At 38.7% G+C, this 23,126-nt stretch overlaps 1 protein-coding gene across 28 annotated transcripts in view; it reads left to right on the plus strand.

The window, feature by feature from the left end:
• Positions 1 to 23,126, plus strand: part of NRXN1 (neurexin 1) — a 724,516-nt gene that overhangs the window by 368,415 nt on the left and 332,975 nt on the right. For all 28 annotated transcript variants that reach the window (XM_030035075.2, XM_030035076.2, XM_030035093.2 and 25 more), the window contains one exon: positions 475 to 594. In XM_030035075.2, the coding sequence (XP_029890935.1) occupies positions 475 to 594 (120 nt within the window). The remainder of the gene's footprint in view (positions 1 to 474; positions 595 to 23,126) is intronic.

Here is a 23,126-nt window from a genome sequence, read left to right on the forward strand (position 1 = left end):
CATTGTATAGTGTAGTCTCATTTTATTATTTCTTTTTTATTTTGTTTTGAATTTTATTTTCCAGTCTTCACTTTCATCTCCCAGAGCTTTGCTTTCTGTGGCATCTGGCTTTGCTGTTTGAAATGTATTTACAGGAAAAAATAATAAAGTTTTTAGAAAACATTTAGCCAGTTAATGGTCTGACACGAGATTAACAAATAACTTGCGACAAAGTTAACGTTCCTACTGTACCTGGAATAACTCTGCTTCAGTTTGTTCGTTCTTGTGTGCTTGACACATCAATCTTTAAAACTAAAGCAAAAGCACCCTTTTAATATTACATGCTGCTTCAAAATCAGCAAGTTTATGTGCATTTGACTTGGTAACTCTTTGCTCATTTGATTTGAGATGTTGGCAGCTAGTTAATGTGATCCAGCGAGAAATACCTTTCTTTGGAAGACAAAGTGCAAGTCCTTTTTTGTATGTTCTCATCAGGCCCCAGCACAACGTGCCAAGAGGATTCATGTGCAAACCAGGGAGTGTGCTTACAGCAGTGGGATGGATTCAGTTGCGACTGTAGTATGACCTCCTTTAGTGGACCATTATGCAATGACCGTAAGTACGCTAAAAAATGCTGATCTGAATGCTTGAGAGCTTGAAGGCAATATCTGAAGCAAGTGTCTGAAGCTTTATGTTATTTTCATATTAGATATTTAAATGAACTGGCAAACCCTGTGAAAATCTGTAAGGCTTGTGGGAAGAACATAGCTAAAATATACAGTATAAATTTTGGACAATGTGCAGTTTCAAACGCGGACGGAATTTGGCTTTATTACACTTGATTGCATGTCTAATATACTGATGGTTACCTGTTTGAAATAATCCCTTTCCTGCATAAATGTTACAAATGGGGTTTTTTCCCGACTGAAAAAACCTTTTACATTTTATTATCTTAAGCTATATTGTAATTTTGTAGCATTATATCATGAGGTCTATAATTACTGTGAAACAGTTGACAAGGCTCATTATCTCCCTTTGTAGATTTCTTTAGGTGACACACTAAGCATGCCAATAATAAAAGCATGCTGAGTATTTTAGTTCTTTTAAATTTCATCTGAATAAAACTACATAACATACACCAACCATCTGGTCTTTCAGGAAAAGCTTAAATGTGTCAAAAATAAGGGGCCTGATTCACCAGTGTCATAATCTAGTTTTATTCCAATCTAGCCTTATTGATCTAAATAGAATTATGCAGAAGTGAAAGTAGAATAGTAATGCAAGAGCCATAATGATCCACGGTAACTGATTAAAGCGAGTTACTGAGTTTTCTTTTTAACTCATCGCATTTGAAATATCCAAATGTTGCGCATTTTTATATCCATATGAAGAGGGAATTTCTGTAAGGCTAAGCATTTTCATTTCTATTTGTATACATTTATCTGAATGAATGACTGATGGTAGAAAGTGTTGATATAACCGTCAAGCATTTTGGATTTTTATGTCTTGTTCTGGTTCCCACTCTACAGCAAGGTGTACCTTCTTGGACAAACCCTGAAATAACAGAATAATTATAATCTGAAAAGCTTTTGGCTCAAATTGTATCTAGCACAAGGCTAGAAAATGAATTATATGTAAAAGCTACATTAATTATTCTTGTGAAAGTTCCACTTTTCTACTCTTGACCATATTTGAAAACTATGAAAGGGACTCATCTCAGTCTGTTTCTCTGCAGTTGCTCTCATGGTAGAAATGAAACGTGGTATCAAAAAACTTTTGATAATTTGAGCAAAGGTTTGGGTTTACTTTATGTATATGAGTTTGCCCTTCCCAGCAATGTGAGTGATTAGTCATACTGCTAAACATTTATTTTTAAAGATTTCAGTCCCCCTATCTGCTACAGGAGAAAATTATTTGTTTCTATTTTACTTTTAAGTTGTTATTTCTGTTCTTCTGTGATATTTGAGTTCTTCAAAAAGTAACTGAAACTATGAATAAGAAGTTATATATTCCACATCTAACAAAGGAAAAACTCTGTTTATAAATTTGTCTTATAGTAACTGATGTCTGAACCTGGAATATTCTGTGAATTATTTCTTCAAGTGACAGCTCTTGCATAAATTTGGTGAACTGATGAACTTATGTAAAAAAGATACTTACCTGTGAAGGGTCGTTTGTATGGTAACATTATGGACTACATTGCACACAATCAGATAATTCTCAATATATTATTTCTGATGATGGTAAAGGAGTACCTTTAGTATGTGGCTGCCAAATCCACTTTTTTTTTTTCCAGACAATTTTTTTTTAATGTTCTTCTATCACAAACATGAAATATAAATTTATCCTAGATACGGATGTTTTGTAATAGAATACAGAGTCTGGTGTATATATAGTATGTTTGGTTTCTGCTTTATCTTGGCTCCTCAGATTAGTTCAGATACCAAAAATCTGCAAAGCAAATCTAACAAGAGAGATTTTTCATAATGGTATGTGTGAGGGAAAGGAGGAGAAATGATGTTGTAATCTCAATGTCATCTAGATGCTCCTAGACTGTTCTCTGCTGTGTTTGGGAAGAGCATAATGGGAAGAGGAACGATGAAATGTTACTATAGTTTTAAGTAACTTGCATAGGCTGCACACCACAGGCTAAACTTCTGCAGCACTGAAGTAAGACAAATTCTCTTCACATGAAGAAAGATTATCTCAGGACAGGTCTGGAATAGCACCTCTTGTTGCTGAAAACCACATCCCCTTCAGAAGGATGTGGGCATGCTCCTGAGCGGTGTGTGCGAGCAGGTTTCTGTTGCAGATCGCACGTGGAGGGAGCAATGCTGGTTGACGGAAGCCGAAATCTAACCCAGTATTGCTACACAGACAGGCCCTTGGCTTACTTTACATTTGAATGTACTGTTTTATGTAAAATGGAGTATTCAGGGCATCTAAATCTTATAGGTAGATATAGTGGTCATAAGTGAAACAGTTAAAAGTAGCCGGTTTATGGAGACTTGCATCCCTCCTGTATTGGATGTCCATGTCCAGATGTTGGCAGCGGGGGGCTGAAGGGTGGCCTCCGTGAGGGGAGGCCGACACTGCCCCATGCCGGGCATGGCCAGCTCCAACGGAACCACCACCGGCCACGGCTGAGTCCCTCGGCCAAGCTGGTGGCACATCTGTGAAAACATGCTTAGAAAGTACGTCATTCTTACCAAAATGCTGGACAGGTGAAGGAGGGGGGGAACAAAAAGAGTGACAAACAGCCGAGGGAACACCAAGGTCAGAGCAGGGGGAGTGGGCCCTCAGCCAGGATTAACCCACCACACCTCCCTGTTATTTTGTTCCACCGGTTCTCAGGGAATATATCTGAGTAGAAATTTCAGAGTGACAAAATGGCTGAAGTGAGAGGGGACCTGTGGAGATCATCTAGTCCAACCCCTCTGCTCAGAGCAGAGTCAATTGGTACAGCTTGTCCAGGTCTGTGTCCAGTTGGGTTTTGAGTATCTCCAAGGATGGAGACTCCACAACCTCTCTGGGCAACCTGTGCTAGTGCTCGGTAGCCCTCGCAGTATAAACATTTTCCTTATATTTAAATGAGATTTCATGTATTTCAGTTTGTGCCTATTGCCCCTTGTCCTGTCATTAGGCATCACTGAGAAGAATCTGTCTCTGTCTTCTTTACTCCCACCCATCAGGTATTTTAAAACATTGGTAGGATCCCCACTGAGCCTTCACTTCTCCAGGCTGAACAGTCCCTCTCTTCATGTGAGACATCCTTCAAGCCCTTGATCACCTTTGTGGCCCTTTGCTGGACTTATCCCAGTATGCTCATCTTGCTCTTCCACTGGGGAGCCCAGCAGTAGGAGGTAGTGCTCCAGATGCAACTCAGCAGTGCTGAGCAGAGGGGAAGGATCACACCTCTCAACCTTTCTGCGACGTTTTTCCTAACGCAGCCAACAAGGCTGTCGGCCTTCTTTACCGCAAAAGCACGTTGCTGACTCGTGTTCAACGCGGTGTCTATCAGGATGCCCAGATCCTTTTCTGCAAAGCTGCTTCCCAGCTGGTCAGGCCGCAGCCTGTATTGGTGCATGGGGTTATTCCTCCCCAGGTGCAGGATTTGGCATTTTCCTGTGTTTTACGAGGTTCTCGCCAGCCCGCTTCTCCAGCTTGTCAGCATTCCTCTGAATGGCAGCACACACATCTGGTCTATCAACCACTCCTCCCAGTTTTGTATCACCTGCAATTTGTGTAAGTGTGCACAAATTACCTTCCTGCATTTGGGTTGATACTTTCAGCATGTTTCCCATAGTAACCTCAGTGACATGCATCAAGATTTGACATGCATCATTCGTAGGCTTTACAATGTACAGGTTTCACGTGTATCATTCTTGTCTTTAATTTCCAAAACAGAGAGTTTGGAGGAAATAATGAGAGAAATAGTTTCTTGAAAAGTGTTACATATGTTCTACTAATACAGCATGCAAGAAGTTTCTTTAGTCTTTCCTATGACAGCAAATTATTACTCCTGTGCTGTTCAGTATTATTCCAGGTGAAAATGTGCACAGCTTAAAATGAAGATTTTTTTTTTAAAGTTCTCTCAAAATAAGCACCATGTGAGGCAGGTTGGTTGTTTCCCAGTCCAAGAGTGTCCTCTGTGTGTTGGCTAGAGAGAATGAGAAGATTAGGAAAATCTGTAGAAATCTCTCTGTAGAAAATGACCTGGGCCAGCCAAGGGTAAGGCTACAGTTTTACGACTATAGTCGGGAACACCCACAGCGTAATCCACCAAAGTTTTGCTTAGTTGCAAATCTCAGTACTCCACTACAGTGAGCATGGAATGCCTGTAAGCCTGTATGGTGGCACAGGTGGGAACATTCTGTGTGCTGCAGTTTCCTATTTGCTGGAAGATAAACAAGGCAGGGGAAGTTTTGACCCCAAGGTGCTATACAGATTATAATTTTCTCTTTTGATGTGATATGACACTTGGAGATTCAGGGCAACAGTGCTCTTTAGATGTGATAGACAGAAGTGTTACACTGGTAAGTGTAAAGCAGACCAGTAGCAGTTGTTCCTACAAAATGGGATTATATAGAAGACTGTACTAAAAGGACAGTTAATGGCTGTTCTTACAAATGGATGGCTGCATGCAACTCCTCAGAGAAAATACATCATGAACATCGTAACTATTTCTAACAGCAGGTTATGTAGTGAAAGCTATCCTCCCAGGGAATTCAGCATTTTTATAAGAGTAGGGTTGAAAATTACTCTGGCAAAACAAAACAAATCTCTAAGAGATTATCTGCTTTCTATAAGTTTACATCTGTTTTTACTCGGGCAGTCTTTAAATATAGCCATATTAGTGAATGTAATGGCATGTTTGTGGAAACAAATACTGCTATTATGGCATGGAAAATAGCAGACATAATAACACTGTCACATTACATTAGTATAGAAATGTTCTGCGCCAAATTACAGGGCAGCTTGAACACTGTTACCATAAGGGAATAATGTATTGGCGTTGTACTTGTGATGGTATAGCTAACACTGTGTCAACACTTCCATTAAAATCCATTTCTGAAGGGTTAGAACTTCACCACACAGTCTCTTCTGACTAGGAATTTGACATTCTCTACCACTGTCAGTAACAAAAGTTCTCCTATTTTATTTTGACTCTTTACCAAGAAAAATCAAAAGCCCTCATTTAAACGGAGAACTGTGTCAATATTACAAAATGGGTTCACGTAAAACTTGTTTGATTTTCTCGATATTGGATTGCATTATAGAGATACTGCCTTTTAGCTAAGACTATAGCTGTGGTGATGGTTAGATTTTATTTTAAATGTGTTTGAATGTTAATATAATAATTGTTGTGTGTCGGGACGACTTAATTGGAGATTGGACAAGGAGTTCAAGGAAGGCCTGCTAGGAAAAGATGGAATCCACCTGCCAAGGTGGGCCAAAAGCACCTTTGCCACAAGCTGGCCAACCTGGTGAGGAGAGAGCCAGGACTAGGAATGGTGGAGAATGGAGATGGCAACTCCCAAGAAAGTGAGGAAATCATGGACTGAGTGTGACGGAACGGTGTGGAGCTCTGCCCAGGGACAAGTGATGAGCCGGCTGAGAACTTAGGGGTTAGGGTTAGAGGGCAGACCAATGTCTAGTATGGTGTGATGTGTATCTGTTAAAAACTGCTTGATAAGGAGGAATAAATAGATGAGGGCTTCTTCACACAAGTTGAAGAAGCCTAGTATTCACAGACCTAGTCGTCATGGGGGATTTGAATTACCCCACAATCTGCCAGAGAGGCAACAGAGCAAGGCACAAGCAATCTAGGAGATGTCTGGAGTGCATTTACTTGCTGACACAGGTCATCAAGGAGCCAATGAAGAGAGGCACACTGCTGGTTCTCATACGTACAAGCAAGGACAAGTGGATCAGGGTTGTGATGGTCAGGAAGTTCAGGTCCTTGAGTGGTAGGAGCAAGACAAAAAGCTGGACTTCAAGAGAGCAGACCTTGGCCTGTTGAGGGACCTTCTTGGAAGAATCTCAAAGGGCCCAGGAGAACTGGTAGATTTTCAAGGATCACTTCCCTGAAGCTGAAGAACCCTCATATACAACCTCATACACAGAAAATCAAGCAAAAGTGGCAAAAGGCAGGAGAAGCCTCTGACAAAACTCAAAAGGGAGTGCGCAAGAGGTGGAAGCAGGGTCAGGTGGCCCTGGAAGAATGTAGAGATGCTGTCCATGCTTGCAGGGATGGGGTTAGGAAAGCCAAGGCCCTCTTGGATTTTCATCTGGCAGGGGATATGGAGGGGTAACAGGAAGGGCTCCTACCAGCGGTGAAAGAGCAGGAAAATGTGGACCTGATGCTGAATGGGGTGAGGGGACCTCATGGCAAGGGACATGGAAAACATGGAGGTACTCGATCTTCTTTGCCTTGGTCTTTACTGGTAAGACCAGCCTTTAGCACTTTCAGTAATCCCAGGTACCTGAGACCAGTGGGAAAGTCTGGAGGAGGACTTACCTCGGTGGAGAAAGATCAGGTCAGGGAATATCTAAACAAAATGGCCATATGCAAATTCCTGAGACCTGATGGGAGGCATCCATGAGTGTCACAGGTCATTGCAATGCTGCTCTTGATTATCTATGAAATGTCGTGGCTATTGGGGGTGGTTCCTGAGAACTAGAAAAAAGTAAATGTTTCTCCTGTCTTCAGGAAGGAGGATCCAGTAAACTACAGGCTGGTTAGCCTCACCTCGATTGCTGGAAAGGTGATGGCAAAAATCTGCCTGGAAGCCATTTCCAAACATATTAGGGACAAGAAGGTTATTAGGTGTAGCCAGTACAGACTTATGAAGGGGAACTCATGTATTATGAAATGACGGTGGATTCGGTACTTAGGTATTTGTTATTTTTTGCTAAGCTGACAATCAGTGTTCTGATCTGCAACCATGCTGTCCACTCAAAATTGGGACTGAACCATGTATGTTTCCAGAAAATGAAATCCTAATTATTTCACATTGAACACACTGAACAGTGGATACTTTGGGCTGTTACTGAGGATAGTAGAAACTAAACACTGTAGAAATACATTCGTTAAAGTTTATGAGAGATCTGGATTTTAGAGTATTTGATGTTATAAAAATTCCAGGAGGAACTGAATGATTCTCTCTTCAGTGTAGTGTTTGGAGAGTGCACTAAGTAATATTGAGGTTATACTTTGAACCACAAAACCCCTAAATATTGAGTCAGCATTCAAATTCTGCAATAAGTGAGCAGTTTTATAAACACCAGCCTTCTTCACTGCAGAATTCTGATCAAAACAGGCACATTCTCACACTGAATGAGACAAGAGTCTTATACTTTGTGAACATGCAATTAGCAATTATGTAATAATCCATATGCAAGGAGGGGTAATTTAAATATTGCACACAGAAGTGTAGCCTTGGCTTTCCTTAGGTTTTTGGTGTTTTGTGTTTAACGTTGTGTATGTGTAGATATATTAAAAAAAAAAAACCACACTATATTTATAGTGTATGAAAAATAGGAGTATTTATTATTTTCTGTTATCCAAACCACTGACTTTCTACAGTCTTCTGAAGTATCATATGGTGTTGATAATGGATAGTCATTCTCCTCTCATGATGTCTTCCTTCTTCTGGAATGCAAATCAGAGGGTGATATTCACATAATCTCTGTTTACATTATCAGTCCAGTATTACACAAATGATGGATTTAAATCAATTTACTGCATATATTTCTTTCATATTTATTAATTGATTTGACTGTTATGGATACTGGATACTGCATCTTTTGGCCATTTTGACACCTAGTGTAAGATCAGTCTTAATGCTACTTTTGTGAGAAGGGTATATATGAAATAAAGAAACTTAATTAAACCAGTGACTGAAAACTGAACTAACCATAAGAGCCACTCAGTAGTACTTTCCAAAATAATATTACGTATTCCTGGCTAAGACTTTGCAGTTGCTAGCTACCAATGAACGTATAACCTGCTATTAAGAAAAGGGATAGAAAATTCCTCAGAGTACTTTAAAACACATTTGATTTCCATCTTCAGTAGCTGAGAATTAAAAAATCTGTCCCTGATATCATACCAGTCTAAATACTTCATATGATTATTTTGCCACAGAGGCTCACAGTACACATGAGAAATAAAGATAGCTGCACACAAAATTACAATGCAGGGCAAGCTGCTGGAATGAACTAATTGAAGAAATCTCAATTTGTTCAGCCTATCTTATCCAATATCTCTCTATAATGAATATCTGGAATTTCTGGTGACAAATATCAGTGGCCTAATTTGTATAAACTTCAAAGGAAGTAGGACTTCACACACGCAGCCTTGAAAATGCAGAAATGTTGAGGTGTTTGGGAGAATCAGAAAAACTGTAAAAAGAGCAATGAAAGTAAGTCATGTTGCCTGTGAGCCATGGCCCTGGGCCAAGATTACTCTTTTTAACTTTTGTTTTTATTGGACTCCTAATCAGGATGGACTGCACCTTGAGCTGTCCGGCTCCTGTGACGTTATATGGGAGAACAGGTTGCTCCAGCCAGAACTATGGATCCAGCATGATGCACAGCTGACAACATTTTTTCAAGGTTTTAGTGGCCTAGCTCTGTTAGGTTTTTTCCTCCTCTGTTTCATGTGGATTTTGTAGTATGTAAGTTTTGGTCTTTCATTAAGATATATCAGTCAATTATGTAAGTTAACAGGCACTGTTAACTGTTTTTGTTGACAGTCTGAAAACAAGTTTTAGAATTTTTTTCTTGTTTACATACAAATTCTGGAGTAGCCAGGTGAGCTATCAATGCCTAAAATAGTTAACTATTTTCTTAAATACATTACAAGCTATCCCTTTAAAAAATGAAAAGAATAGAAAGTTGTTTGACAGTGATTGTAGAAGCTCTATGTGTGAGAATATTTCTAACAAGCAGTAATAAGTGAAGTTTTAAGTGGGATACTTGATACAGAAAAAGCCAAAAAAGAACTTTCAAGGTAGCCAGAATATGTTGTTATAGTTGTGCTTGTAGCTCAGATAGAAGCAATTACGCAACATTTCTGGCCTACTCGGAGGTATTTTCTATTTCACAATATTAAAAATGGAACATAGTGTCAGAAAATTGCAAGCTTCTCTCTGCCTCTGGAGGAATCAAGGGAGTAATTAAATTGGATTTTAGTATGTCAATAATATCTTTCTCTTATTAATGGCATAATAATTTTGTAAATCAAATCCTAGAAGTGTTTCCAGTGTCATAAAGGTGAAAATGATTAAGGGTTAATTAAATATATTCTCATGGAACTAAAATTGTTCTGTTGGGTATCGTTAGACTCCTTTCTCTAGAACTTTCAATTATTACAATTTTATAGCATAGTATGTACAATTCAGGCCTGAAATTTGTGTAGCCAAAAGCTATTCACATTAATAAGCATACTGGATGAGTGCTGTCACTCTTCTTTCTCCCAGATTTCTCTGAACATTCCAACAATATCATATATTAAAATCAGTTTTAGGTAACTAATAGTTTTCTGAACAGGATTAATCACTATACATGGCACAGCTGGAGCAGAAGTTTTAGCTCTGTAATGGTGTCAGTTGTTCCTTTCCAACAAACCCCCAAAAAGAGCAATGAGTAAGTGCTAGTTTTTTTAGATGATGACAGCTGCAAGGGTTGCAAATGGTAAGAAAGAAGAAGAAGAAAAAGCTTTCCCCAGCAGTGTCTTCAATAACCCATAGCATGAGAATAGCTCAAAGTGTATATGGGGAGTTTGGTAATATATATCTATTTTACGTGTAAGATATTTAAGTACAATGGCACAATGATGCACAATGGTGCTTCAAAAAGATAAAATGATTCAGTCTTTCTGCAGTCTGCACAACTGGACTCAGGTTACTAAGGCAACCTGATCTTCCTCAGCATGTATTCTGGCTTGACGGATAGGTAGGTTAGATTCAAAGTAACTACATACATACGAAGAACTCGTATATTCATTGCAAAACAAGACTCTGTTGGTAGCTTGATACCATCTTCGGACCTTCTGTGTGTTCGTTTTTTGCCAGGTGCTGCAGAAAATTGAGGCAAAGAAAACCTTTTTTTTAAAAGCAGAGTAAATAAAATTACCTGAATCTTATACGGGTAAACCAAGGTGTTCTGGAATCCGAATTAAAGATCTGTATGATTCCTCGGAAGCTGAGAATGGAAGCATGCACTGGAGTAATGGCAAGGCACAGAGGAGGACACATTATACAGACCGTTTTGCAGATCTCATGATCCTGCTCCCACGCTACAGGATGGATATCGTACCTGGTTTTAACCACTTTGAACCTGCCAGCTCCCCCTAACCAGCAGTTAATCTGAATGACATTTCCATATTTTTCTTAGCACATACATTCATAAGCACTTTTATTCTCTCAATGTCACATGTGATGTTTAAGATCCTTCAGTATGTCATTTTGACTTCGGCTTATGAATTTTGTATACTGATGTTGTGTTTGGAAGTCTTCATAGCTATTTTCTGCTTAGGTTTTTTAGGAAATTATGAAAGACGGTAACAGAGTCAGTAATAACAGTGTAAAAAAAAGTACTGATGGAAGCAGTACTCTTAGGACTGAAGGAATTTTACAAGGTTTTAGTGTCTGGTTGCTTAATGAAGGCAACTGCAAAATGAAGTCCCAGGCTGGGGAAAGCTGCTCCATGTTAAAAGCGGTCAATACCCAGCTTGGATACAGAAAAGTTGGAACTGTAGAAAAGAGGGTGAAGAACGGCTAATGCTCATGAAGCTGTTTGGTGCCCACAAACCCAATTTAAAGGCTGTGTTAAGGACGCTTGTCAATTTGGTGCTAATTCTGGAGGAATCTTCATGCTGCTAAGCCTTATGCTGTCACTCTTTGTAATGAAGCCATACTTTGAATTGAAAACAGGCGTATGAAGCAGCACATCATTTCACTGTAAACATCCACATTCTAGAAACCACTTGAAATGTATGATATGCGGTATTCACTGTCAAAGTGCATTAATATTTACAGGTACCATTTGCAAATCATCTTAAGTGCTGAGTCCGCTTTACCATATAAGGAAGTCCTCCCTATAGCACGTTTGTTGTTTTAAAATTCTCTCCCTTTTAAACAGTGTAAATCTTAAGAAAACTTCTAATCAGATCAATAGTCTGATATTTGGATTATATTAAATATTTCACAGAGAGGTCAGAGTACTTTGAGTTTGGGAACTTAATGCTGTTCAGAAGTATCGGCTGTGGTGGACCAATACCTCCTATCCAGAAAGCCTAAAAATAGGAGCTGAAGGCACTCAGTGCCTCTAAAAATGGGGGGTTTGATCACTTATATGATACAGATGTTGTCTACTCTCCTTTTTTTCCTCTTTATCCCATCTTCTGGATCACCAAAACATGTTAGCCTGGGCTCAGGTTGATTACGGTCATGAATTTTCTTCCAGTCCAGTAGTAACTGTAGGTTGGCTTTCCTGTCTGGTCAAAATTTCATCAGAAAGTTGTTTTTAACCACTGATTCTGTAAGTGGCAGATGGTCATATCTTTGGTCATGTTAATTTGTTTCCTTTAAATACTCATGTTATTTGGTGCTTACTGAAAATAGCCTTTTCTTGTAACTTCATGACCTGTAATCATAGCGGCTGTCACATATTTGGACTAGTTTTATAGCCAACTCATATCTCTGGTTTTGACTCTGGGCCAGAACTCTCCTGAGGAGAATCAGAAGCACCACAACCCTTCAGCACATCAGAAGGAGCCGAAGGGCCTCCTTAGTCTTTCACCAGTATCTGTATTGTAGACGTATACTTGTCATTAAAACCCCCCTGCACTGTTGTATGCTGTACAGCGTACACACAACAGTTACCCAGTATTTTTGGGAAACGTCAGAACCCCTCCACGAGTATACTTACGTTTTGCACATGCAGTAAATTGGATGCATTAAAAAAAAAAGTCAGATTTACTGTGCGTGTACAAAGCCATCCGTATAGCTCTTTCACAAAGGGTGCGAGACTGCTCAGAAGTATCAGGCTTGGTACACATAAAGACCTGGTATGCGTAAGGGGAGGGGACAAGTCTGAGATTCCTAAGGATCCAGCAGTTCAGCCAAGGTGCTGGATATCTGAAAACCTTGGACAAATACGAAAAATCCTGTAATTTTAGCCAGAATCCCAAAGTCAAAGAAGAGGATGTTCAAATGGCTACTTGGTTATCTATTTGGTAATCTTCTCCCACCTTCTTGCTCTTCTTGGCCATGTTCTGCTTTAGCACTGAGCTCTGATCTTTCCTGTTTTATTTAGTCTTTTCTTTTTCTTTTTTTGTCTGCTAAAAGGATGGGGACACATTTTAATAAGCTTTCTTCTGTAATCCTTGAGGGGAAGTCTTTATAGCAGGAAAATATTCAAAATGATAGTATCTCTGTAATTGAAAGCACTATGAGGGAAAAATAAAAAAGGTTTCCGAATTTGCTGGACTAGTAGTGGCATGTCAGATCAAGTCCAGATACTTTCAGAACTGAGTAGATTTAATTTCTGTACAACTAAGGCCTGGAAATTTTTGAAAATCATAGTTTTGGGAAGATTTTACTGAGCAAACATGATCCTATTTCTGCCTGAAATTCTACCCCAAAGCTTTTATCTTTCTTGCCTCTACTTGCTACCAATGTGTATTTACTAGTGATACTTAATTTGAACTAGTTAATGCAGCTTTACTGGGATGACAGCCAACTTCAGAGAAAGCTTCTGTAACCCCAACAAATACACAGGGCTGAGAGATGATATTTTCACTGAAGATTAACCTTTTCCTGTGGATGATATTGTATGCCAGACAACAGGGAAAACTTGTGGATACTGATTCATTAGCCTATAACAGAAATGAGGTATTTTGTAGTTTCAGATATCTAGAAAAGATATTTCTCATCATTTGACTATTTCTGCATTGTGAGTTTTTTTGATCCAGCTGAGCACAAGATAAATAAGTCGTTTAAGGAATTGCTCCAACTTGTTTCTCAGCCCCATTCTCTAGGAAGAACGAAGTCAGGATTAAGGTTGTCTAATAGTTACAATGCTGTAAAAAATACTGTTGAATTAAGTGCCTTGGAAAACGTCGGTTTTGAAAGTCATAACTGAAGGGTCTTCTCTATGTTTAGAGCAGGAACAGCATCCTAAGTAGCAATATAAAATTCCCATAACACCCTGCTAATGTAACCCTACATATAAACTCTCCAAACCCAGGAATTCTGTTCCTTTTTATAAATTTCTTTAAACTGCTGGTCCCATTTACCTTCTGAAATGGGATTGCCAATGGAAGTGGGGATGTCACAGATATTCTTAAGTCATGTCATGTAATTCAGCATCACCAGTGTGGCTGTGGTGGGGATCAGTTGGGGGCAAATTTCAGGCTCTCAAACTTCTTAGGCCAGCTCTGCATCCTAAGCCAAAATCTTGTGGAACTACATCTTTAGCTTGATATGCCAGAAATAATGACTATGGTGAGGGGATGCTGGGAACAGATAGTAGTCTTGCTCAGTTTGTGCATAGCAAGTTGTTGATGTGTAAATATTGGTGGACTTGTATGTTAAATAGTTTTTAAAACTGGAAAGTATAAGAAAGAAGGAGTAAGAGCTAATGTGGAAAGCTGTAGGGAGTTATAACCTTATGTATAAGTGTTGGCAGTTGTACAGCCTTAGGTCATCAATTCTGGGCAATACTGGGTAGTTTGAAGCAGAGTTCTAAGTGATTTTAAGTACGAAGCGGGTAAGGCCTACCGATTTTTAAGAATAACAGAAAGTATGGGGAAGGAAGTCCATAGGATATCTGTACACAACGGTGTTCACTTTTAAGTTTAAACTGAAATGTGGACTATTGAGAAGCACCAGTACACCAGCAAATACTAGTTCCCCCATGTAAATATTCTGAAATAAATTTTAGATGTATGTTTATGTGTGTAAAAATGTGAGCGGGTACAGAATTATAAAAATGGTCTCATATGAAAACAAAAATTTCTCGATTAATATACTCTCAAAGATAATTTAAATTATTCCTTCATATCACTGTTAAGTGATTCTGAAGAAATCCTTTCTTCATCACCCTATTAAAATATAATTGCATTTTTAAAAAAAAAAAGTAGGGATGGGAAATTTAATCATGGACTAATAACAGCATTTTGGAAAATTTTTCTCTGTCTCATATATACACCAGTAATCCCCTTTTCACATTAAGATGTCTTCTAAAATTCTCAGATGAGTTTCTGGGTTTTTTTGACAGTATGAACAATTTGTCTATTTTTTTTCCCCTGCTTCGAGATGAAAAAGCTATAAATCCAAAGATGAAGTTTAATATGAGTTTGCACATTGCAGACGTTCTGTTTTCTAAGCAGTTGTGCGAAAATGCAGGCATTTCATTAGATGGACTTGCTTAACTGGGAAGAGCCTTCATCTTTGTGGGCAAGTAAAAATGATAAAAGGAGTACAGATGAAATATGCAGCTCAGAGGTCCCTGAAGACCTTTAGGATTTAACCTTCATTTGCTTTTTAATCTTAGAATTCTTTATTATTATGTCGAAGCATGTGGTTTAGTTCTTGGAGTTGGCAGGTGGTAGCAATCCCATAATTATGATCTTGGTTGTATGCTGCCAATGCACAAAGGGGAACCATGGTAATCCACTCCAGTGTGTTTTCAGTAGTCATTGCATATTGCTGGTGCTTTTTAGTATAAAATCCTATGTAAATCTCACTGTAGTAATAAAATTACTGAAGTTATAAAAAACTAAACATTTTTGACTTTTGCAGAAAGTAACATAAAATCATTAGCCATCATATACCACTCTGCCATAGATAGCAATAAAAATGTTTAATAATCATGAAGAATACACATTCCTGTCCAGGCTGCCTCTTTTTTGCCAAGGCTTAGCTATTTAATATATAAATTATTTAGCCTACACTTGTCCTTAAAATATGATAGTGTCATCATTTATGGTCAGTTTAAATCAGCTTTTAAAAGGAAAACCTTTGCAATGATATTTGCTTCTATTGCCAGCTGTGCTGTAAAACTTCTATTTATTAGTATTTTTATTCCATTTATGTATAATGTGATTTATCTCTTCCCTAAGCTTAGTAAATATTTAGGTAGTAATTCTCCGTAGTTATTTATGACTGGACTGGAGGCTGTTTTCAAGCACTTTAAGACCTTTATGGTTTTTTTCCTCTTGGAGTGGCATAAAAGGGCCTTAAGTCAAAATCTAGTATATCTACAGAGAGCCAGAGTAATTACCTTAAGAAGACAGAATGAAATAGTGCTGTCGGAACAGGAACTCTCCCCTCTGTCCCTAGCCCCCAGGACAGCAAAACAAATGAAGAAGAGTGTGGCCCCAAAAAGAAAATCAAAAGTTTTCTTCTGGCTCAGACTAGATTGACCTGGGTGATGACTGGCATTCTCCCATACACTCCAGTAGTGACCTGGGTGATGACTGGCATTCTCCCATACACTCCAGTAGTGACCTGGGTGATGACTGGGATTCTCAGATACACTCCAGTAGTGACCTGGGTGATGGCTGGGATTCTCAGATACGCTCCAGTGGCGACGTGTCCCCTCTTCACTACCCACGATGGCTTTTCTGCCAGCGTAAGCAGAATCAGTTTGGGATTTATTCCGATCAGGTGTAAGTGGAACACAAATAAATAAACTGTTCATCGAAGCTCTGGCGGTATTGTATACAGAAAGTGATTTCTGCTATCCAGACTATTGTGTTATCCAGCAGATTAAAGAGTGGAACTTTTCAAGGAAAATCAGTCAAACATGTAGAGGATATGTTAACATTAACATAACAATGAAGAGTTTTGTCCACTCCAAACTAGCAGCAATATTTCATACCTCTTTGTGAAAAACATCGAGTATACTATGACATTTGGGGTCTGAGTTCATGGATGATAGATACATTAGAAAAGTGATAATAACAAAATAATTATTCCTCTTCAATGCCTATTTTTATATGCACTTTTTCCTGACAGGTTCTATAGCATCCCAAATGAATATGTTTCTCTAGCATGCTGCCCGTTGATATTAATGTTTGAGATGGATATTAATGAATTTATTCATAAGAACATACATGTCAGTTCTGCAGACAGTGAAATAAGCATGCAATGCTGTTGTGGCTATCGTGGTTAAGTATCACCTCTGAAAGCTGTTTCCTTTCAGTGCTGATATTTGCCCTGTGTTTATGCTGTGGATAGTCAATTGTAAAGATCAGACTGGAAGCAATTTCTTTGATGTTTTTAAAAGTAGGAAATAATTTTTTACCTATCCGAATGTCAGTTTGCTGTGAGTAAATTAAAATGTTACAGAACAGAGACTGGCGATTATTGCCAATTGTAACTTGAATGGCATGATTTGGTATTAGTATTCCTGGCAGGGCTTTTTTTCCCATCTTTGCAACATGTAGCTGTTGTTTCATCGTAGCTCTTTAAATTGGGAAAGATGAACATGGTGATCAATCAGATGTCGTAAAAAATCCTCCTGATAATAGATTTTCTTCACTTTTATCTTTTTTTAAATATTTCTAAATCTCCTTTTCCTTTCGCCATATTTCAGTCATTTTGTTTATGGGCTAAATTCTACTCTGATTGAATTTATTGATAAAAGTGTCTTAAATTCATTGGAAGCAAGATGGATTTCTAAAGAGGTAGCTAGCTGTCTTTGTAGACAGCCATGAGTACTATCTCTGCCTAATGAGACCAAGGCCTTCATGGCTCTGATATGTTTAATTTCCAGGGCTGAATGTGCAGAGCCTGTGCCTGAATGTGGATCTGCTGCGTAGCTGTATAAACCATGGTATGGCATAGGGCCATTATTAAATTTACTGTACGCTTCTGTGGTTCCTGGCAGTGCAGTCTCATCTACTGAGAAGCCATCGAAATATGCTCCTCAGGCAAAACATCCATTAAACTTTTTTCTTTAAAGAAAAAAAAAAAAAAAATCTTCTGCTAATTTGCTGCAATTTATGTTTGCTTTGTGATTCTGCAGCCAAGCCTGTCAATGAAACTGTGCTAATCATTAGGAAGTTAGTGCCTGTATGCATTCAGACAACCTACAAATACCACTCCATAACTAAAACAATATTCTAAAAGGGTTTGGTTTTGTTTCCCTGCATGGTTAGAGTCTTACAGCATGTGATTTTGCACTTTTTTCCTCTCCTTAAAAATCCTTGAGTATTTTGTTTGACGAAATAACTGTTCTTACAGTGTACTTTTTTCTTTTATATAGTGTAGTTTAATGATAGAAAATGGATGTCTCACAGATAAAATTACATACTACGTACTATTGTGTCCTGTCTCAAAGATTTAAGCCCTGTAATCTTTTAAAAATTGATCATTAGTCGCTTATCTTCCATAATGTTACCATTGGCTAAAAATTTGGAAAACAGTTAAATTAAAAGAAAAAAAGAATAGGAGGCAGTAGGTAGTACTTTGTGGGAAGACCATTAGAAATGAATAGGGAGTGGGTAGGAGAAGCATATCTTATAAAAGGTTTCAAGGCCCCAGAAATCCAAGATGGAAAAAGAACTGTTCAACCATTTTAAAATATTGGGTCATTCTTTTTCTCCTTTTGGAGATATACAGAGTCTGTGGACGCTCTGTGAACCTTATAATCTCATGCAAAAAGCTGCAGCTCCATTCAGATTTTGAATAAGCAATTTCCATTCCATTGTATTCCTTCACACTTGAAATCTGTGGCTCTGTTCCTCATCTGAGAAGCTTAATGGTACAAAGTTATATACAAAACTATTTTAATTGCCATTTTGGAGATAGTGAGCATCTCAAGAGGGTGGTGCTTTCTATTGATATTTTAGTGTTAGTTTGAAAGTAGATAAATTCCCACACCAGATGACCATGCAAGTGCAGGGATGAGATTATATTTGTCACGAGCAGCAAGGTTTGCTCAGAGCGCCAGAATTTTCAGGTGGCTTCATTGATCTAATTCATATCAATAGCTAGGATTTGATCTGGTGTTCGTGACTGCAAGAAAGCACACTCTCATGTGCAATGAACAGTAACAGTTTGTGTAATTAATATCTTGCTCTTTTCCTAATTGTTTCTAAGCCCTAGAAAGATTCTGAGAGTAACTTTTGCTGTCTGAGGTCAGGAAAGCTTACTTTTTAAGTGATGCTTTTAGCTAGCTAAGCCATTTCAGACTCTCTCACAACAGGCTCTATTTTATATTATTCTGCTCTGAATTTTTTTCTCATTTTGATCTCAGTGCCATAATTAGACCAGAGATTTTACCATGTTAGGATAAACCCATGATCCATCTCATCCACTTTTCGCTTTTGGCCAGATACCAGATGCTTCTGGTGAGAGCTTAAAAGCTGAGTGGCTGAGCCTACCTATAGGAAATATTGAAATTAAAAGCCCTTTTTACATTTATTCCTGGGCAAGCTTTTGTTTCTTAAGCAGTGAGATATCTAAAGAGAGGTATGTAAGGGAAGGGTATGTTGTCTCAGTTATTCTAATTTCACCTTTTGGTGAGGGGGCTGCGGGGGAGGAGTGCTGCTGTCTTTTACAGTCTTTATCAGAATAATGCCAGATGACATTGTTTAATCCTTGTTTACAACTTCAATAATTCTGGTTTGGGGTTTCTAACATACCAAAGGTTGATGCTTTAGCTACAAAAGTTCTGGATATTTTAATTAAATGCCATTTCTGTTAAGCATTTTAGCATTTAGCAGTATTGACTCTGTGCTGAAATTTCGTTTTGCTTAGAATTCAGTAGCTATGATTATCAGGGCACAATTGCAGCCTTAGTGCTCTCTGGTAAGGATGGGAAAATTGCTTAGACTGAAATGATTTGCAAATTTCTGCACATCAAGGGGTCGCCTGCCAAGATTCTGCTTTTCACAAATGTGGATCTCTCACAGTGGGAATGCACATGGGCAATTGGTCTCCAAGAGATGCTTTGCTCTCAAATTTGCTTTCCCTAGCTTGAGGCAGTTGCATGTTAGTTCCAGGTGCCTGTTGTGGACAACTACATCCGACCATCTACAGCATCATTTTAGGTAATTTTGCATCCTTGTGAAACTTGTTAAAAAGCCATTTTAGAGAAGCATTCCATGCTTTCCAGACAGGGCAGCTTGCTGAGCTGGTTAGGAGGAACATGTTTGTATGATCTCTAAAAGATGGACTGGAAACAACTGAGACTAAACCAGCAGGATGCTGGGAGAGGAACAAAGAGATGACTATATATATGGTGTCCCTACCTAGAGACAAGTGACTTTCGGGGAGATCAAAGGATGCTGCTGCTCTCAGGCAGCTTTCTTTAAACTGAGGGAAGAATATAAATTGAAAAGTGCAGACATGTGCTCTGATGTGAGGTTACTGAAACCAGCCTTTAACCTTTGTAATTTAAGTCTCATGACCTGTGGAGCACAGTTTCCCATGGCTGCATTCACAAGAGAGAAAGAATAACTGATTTTCCTTTCTTTTATCTTTCCCTTCTTCCACTTAGTTTAAAAAAGAAGCAACTAGACAACCAACTGAGCAAAACCCCCACATTCTGTTGTCTTTATTACCAATATCTTTGGGGCCTAAGTGTTAAAATTTGAGGTAATGAATTTGAAAACAAGCTAGGGAAAAAAAGAGAAAACACCTGCTTTTGGGAGGGTTTTCCTGATTGGTTGGTTGTTTTTCATAAGAGACATCAACCAAGATACTCACCCCAGAAGGTCATTGCCACAAAAAGGAGCCAACTTCCCTATCTTAAAAGGTGCTACAGAGGGAAAATTCTACCAAGGGCAATAAACTGGCTTCCAAAGGGGTCCTAATCATACAAATACTGAAATAAGGTGATTAGTTCTTGTAGCGTCTCATAGCACTCCATAGGGCAGCACTTGTCGCCTCTGTGTCTTCTGATTTCATTACTGTTACGTGCCGTTTCTGCTTGGGTTTGGAACTCGAGGAAACACGTGAATTTACCCATCTGAATGTGTTCTTTTAGTAAAAATCTTAATCTAGTATTGTTTCAGACCTTCTACATCCACCCTGCAGAAAACATGAAGCAAACAATAGCTCCTAAGTAGCAGATGAAGAAGAAATAGCGAATGTATTTTAGGGGTCGGTATAACAAACTAAGGAAGAAAAAGCGCATAGGTGCTTAAGGTTTTCACAGTTTCACAAATGGCACTTGTTGCACAGTGAAAGTTGAGGCAGCCTGACATGCACAAAGCTTTCGTTATTCCAGGGACTTTTAGCTGATGACATACATCTATGTCCATGTTACCTTAGGAAAAAAACAAGCAGAAAGAGAGAGAGAGAAAAAAAAAATTCTCTAGTGGCCAGCTGGGTGGGTGCCCCCAGGTGAGCATCCTCTCCTGGGTGTCCCGTTCCGCACAGCAGGGCATCATAGTAATGTTGACAACCGTGACCATTTTTTTCCTCAGACAGATAATATCTTTCATCAATACCTCCTCAACCTCCTTCTTGCTGGTCTTTCTTTGATGACACTCTTGCCGTTTTGACTCTGATTGGAATTTGCTTAATTAAAGTGTAAGTGTTGCACATTAATTGACTGCTAAGCCTTGTGCACACCTGTTTGGTAACACTTATCAGGTATTAGAATGACTGTTATTCACTTACCTTGGTAGTGCTAATATAGACTCACTTAACAGTCTAGAAGCTCGCAGGAGGATGGGGTGGTGGTGGGAAACTTAGTGCAGAGCTAGAAACTGAAGCTACAGGGCAACAGGGTGAGGAGACAGAGGAGAAAACAGTATGATTTAGACATTGAAAAGAATCACTATCTTGGAGACTATGACAGAATAATGGTTCAAAGCGCACAGCACAAGGCTGCAAGGATGTGCGGTTGGGAGACCAGGCAAAGCCACATCCACGGCGTAGCTAGCCCCGCAGGGTTTGTGGGTGGCAGGCTGAAAGCGTGAATGGGAGGCCTTCAGCCGTACATGAGTTAAAGCACGGTGCAGCATACTTAAAATCCTGTTTCTGGATGCGTCCAAAAGCACTTCAGTTTGACAGCAGAGAGCAGATAGCCGCCTGTTTCAGGCAGCGATGTGGCACAAGTACTCCCAAGCACATGCCATAGCAGCACTTAAACAGCTGTGGGGTCTCTTTCCTTCTTCTTGCCACTACACGTCTGAGAATTGACAGATACAAGTTTCTCTCTAAGGAGTCCTTATTAGTAACATCCCCAACTACCTGACTTAAGATGTTAAAGAAATCAGCCAATGTTCACACACTCTGGAGAAAATGAACACATTCTTCCTTTATTTGTGGCTTTCTTAAAAGCATTCTTAAAAGATCTGAGGTGTAACTCCCAAGATCCACAATATTCATAAGGAATATTTTTTATGGAAATGAAAAAAGTGCAAAACTGAAATCCTTAATCGACTTTCTGTTTTCTTTAGTAGATAGATAAGAGATAAGACAAATGGGAGAACAAACTTATATAGGGAATGTGAGAAGACTATTGCGATCGCTCAAATTACAATCACTCGTCGCTCAAAGTAAGAATTTGCCATTTAGGGAAAGCATCAATCTGAATAAGAAATTATTGTAATTAAAGGTGAACGCAGCTGTGGGATATTTCTCCATGCAAAAACAATGAAGTTTGTTCTGAAACAACTTTGCCATGGAAAAAAGATACCAGAAAACAATGCAACACTGCAAACAGGCTTATATTCAGAAACTCCTGGGACATTCTGGTTCACTGTGTAGTACGGTTTTTCTGTGTTTCCATCCAGGTTGTTAATTAGCTGCTGATTGGACTGAGAAATTATCACCCGAGTTGGTTTGGGTTTTTTTTTTTTCCCAAACTGGAGTTAAAGAAAGAGTTAACCTAAACTGCCAAGCCCAGAGCCAGCAACCTTGGAGAAAATTTAGAGCTCAGACCATATTTGATGCATGAATATGCTCATCTTAGATGTGCAACATCTAACAGTGCAACTCACATTGCACTATAATAGTTCTGTGACAAGTACTATACATGGTACAGTTAATTTGTGGGTGAGCAAATCCTGCATAAAAATAAGTAGTGGATTCTGCAGGTTTGATGAGTTTCTGTTCCAATGAACTTTAGCTCCTTAACTCTTGCACTTGATTTTGAAGTTTTGCTTAGCTTATTCGAATGAGCTTGTGACTGTAACCAAAGCAGACATGTGCAAGTCCCAACCTCAGTGGTGTAAATATTTCCTTTTGACCAGTTAGTTTTCAGGTAACCTTAACTGCTCTTTTGGTTATAGTCGTCTGCCAAATTGGGACTGCTTCTTGTAAGAGCTGTAGGTTTTTGTCAAGTTGAATTAATTCATTCATTAATTGCAGAGAGATTCAGCCAACCTGTATCTTAAACAATCTTACATCACTGTCTTCCTTTCTTTGTTTATTATTTTAATGAAACCACTTGCATCTTGAATGACCCTGCTAAATTGGCAGCAGTAAATAACAATGAAAATGGAAAATTTTTTATTAAAAAATGGGGTCACAATTACAGTGTTCTGAAAGATTTTTCTAAACCTTATTCTTTTTTTTAAATTCAAATTTGATTATACTTGAGGCTCCATCTAGGTTTAAAATAAAATTCTTTCTCTCCATTAAGCCTAAATCCTACTTTATTTTTTAATG

The sequence above is a fragment of the Aquila chrysaetos genome, chromosome 13 (genome assembly GCF_900496995.4).
Source record: "Aquila chrysaetos chrysaetos chromosome 13, bAquChr1.4, whole genome shotgun sequence".
Taxonomy (NCBI): Eukaryota; Metazoa; Chordata; class Aves; order Accipitriformes; family Accipitridae; genus Aquila; species Aquila chrysaetos.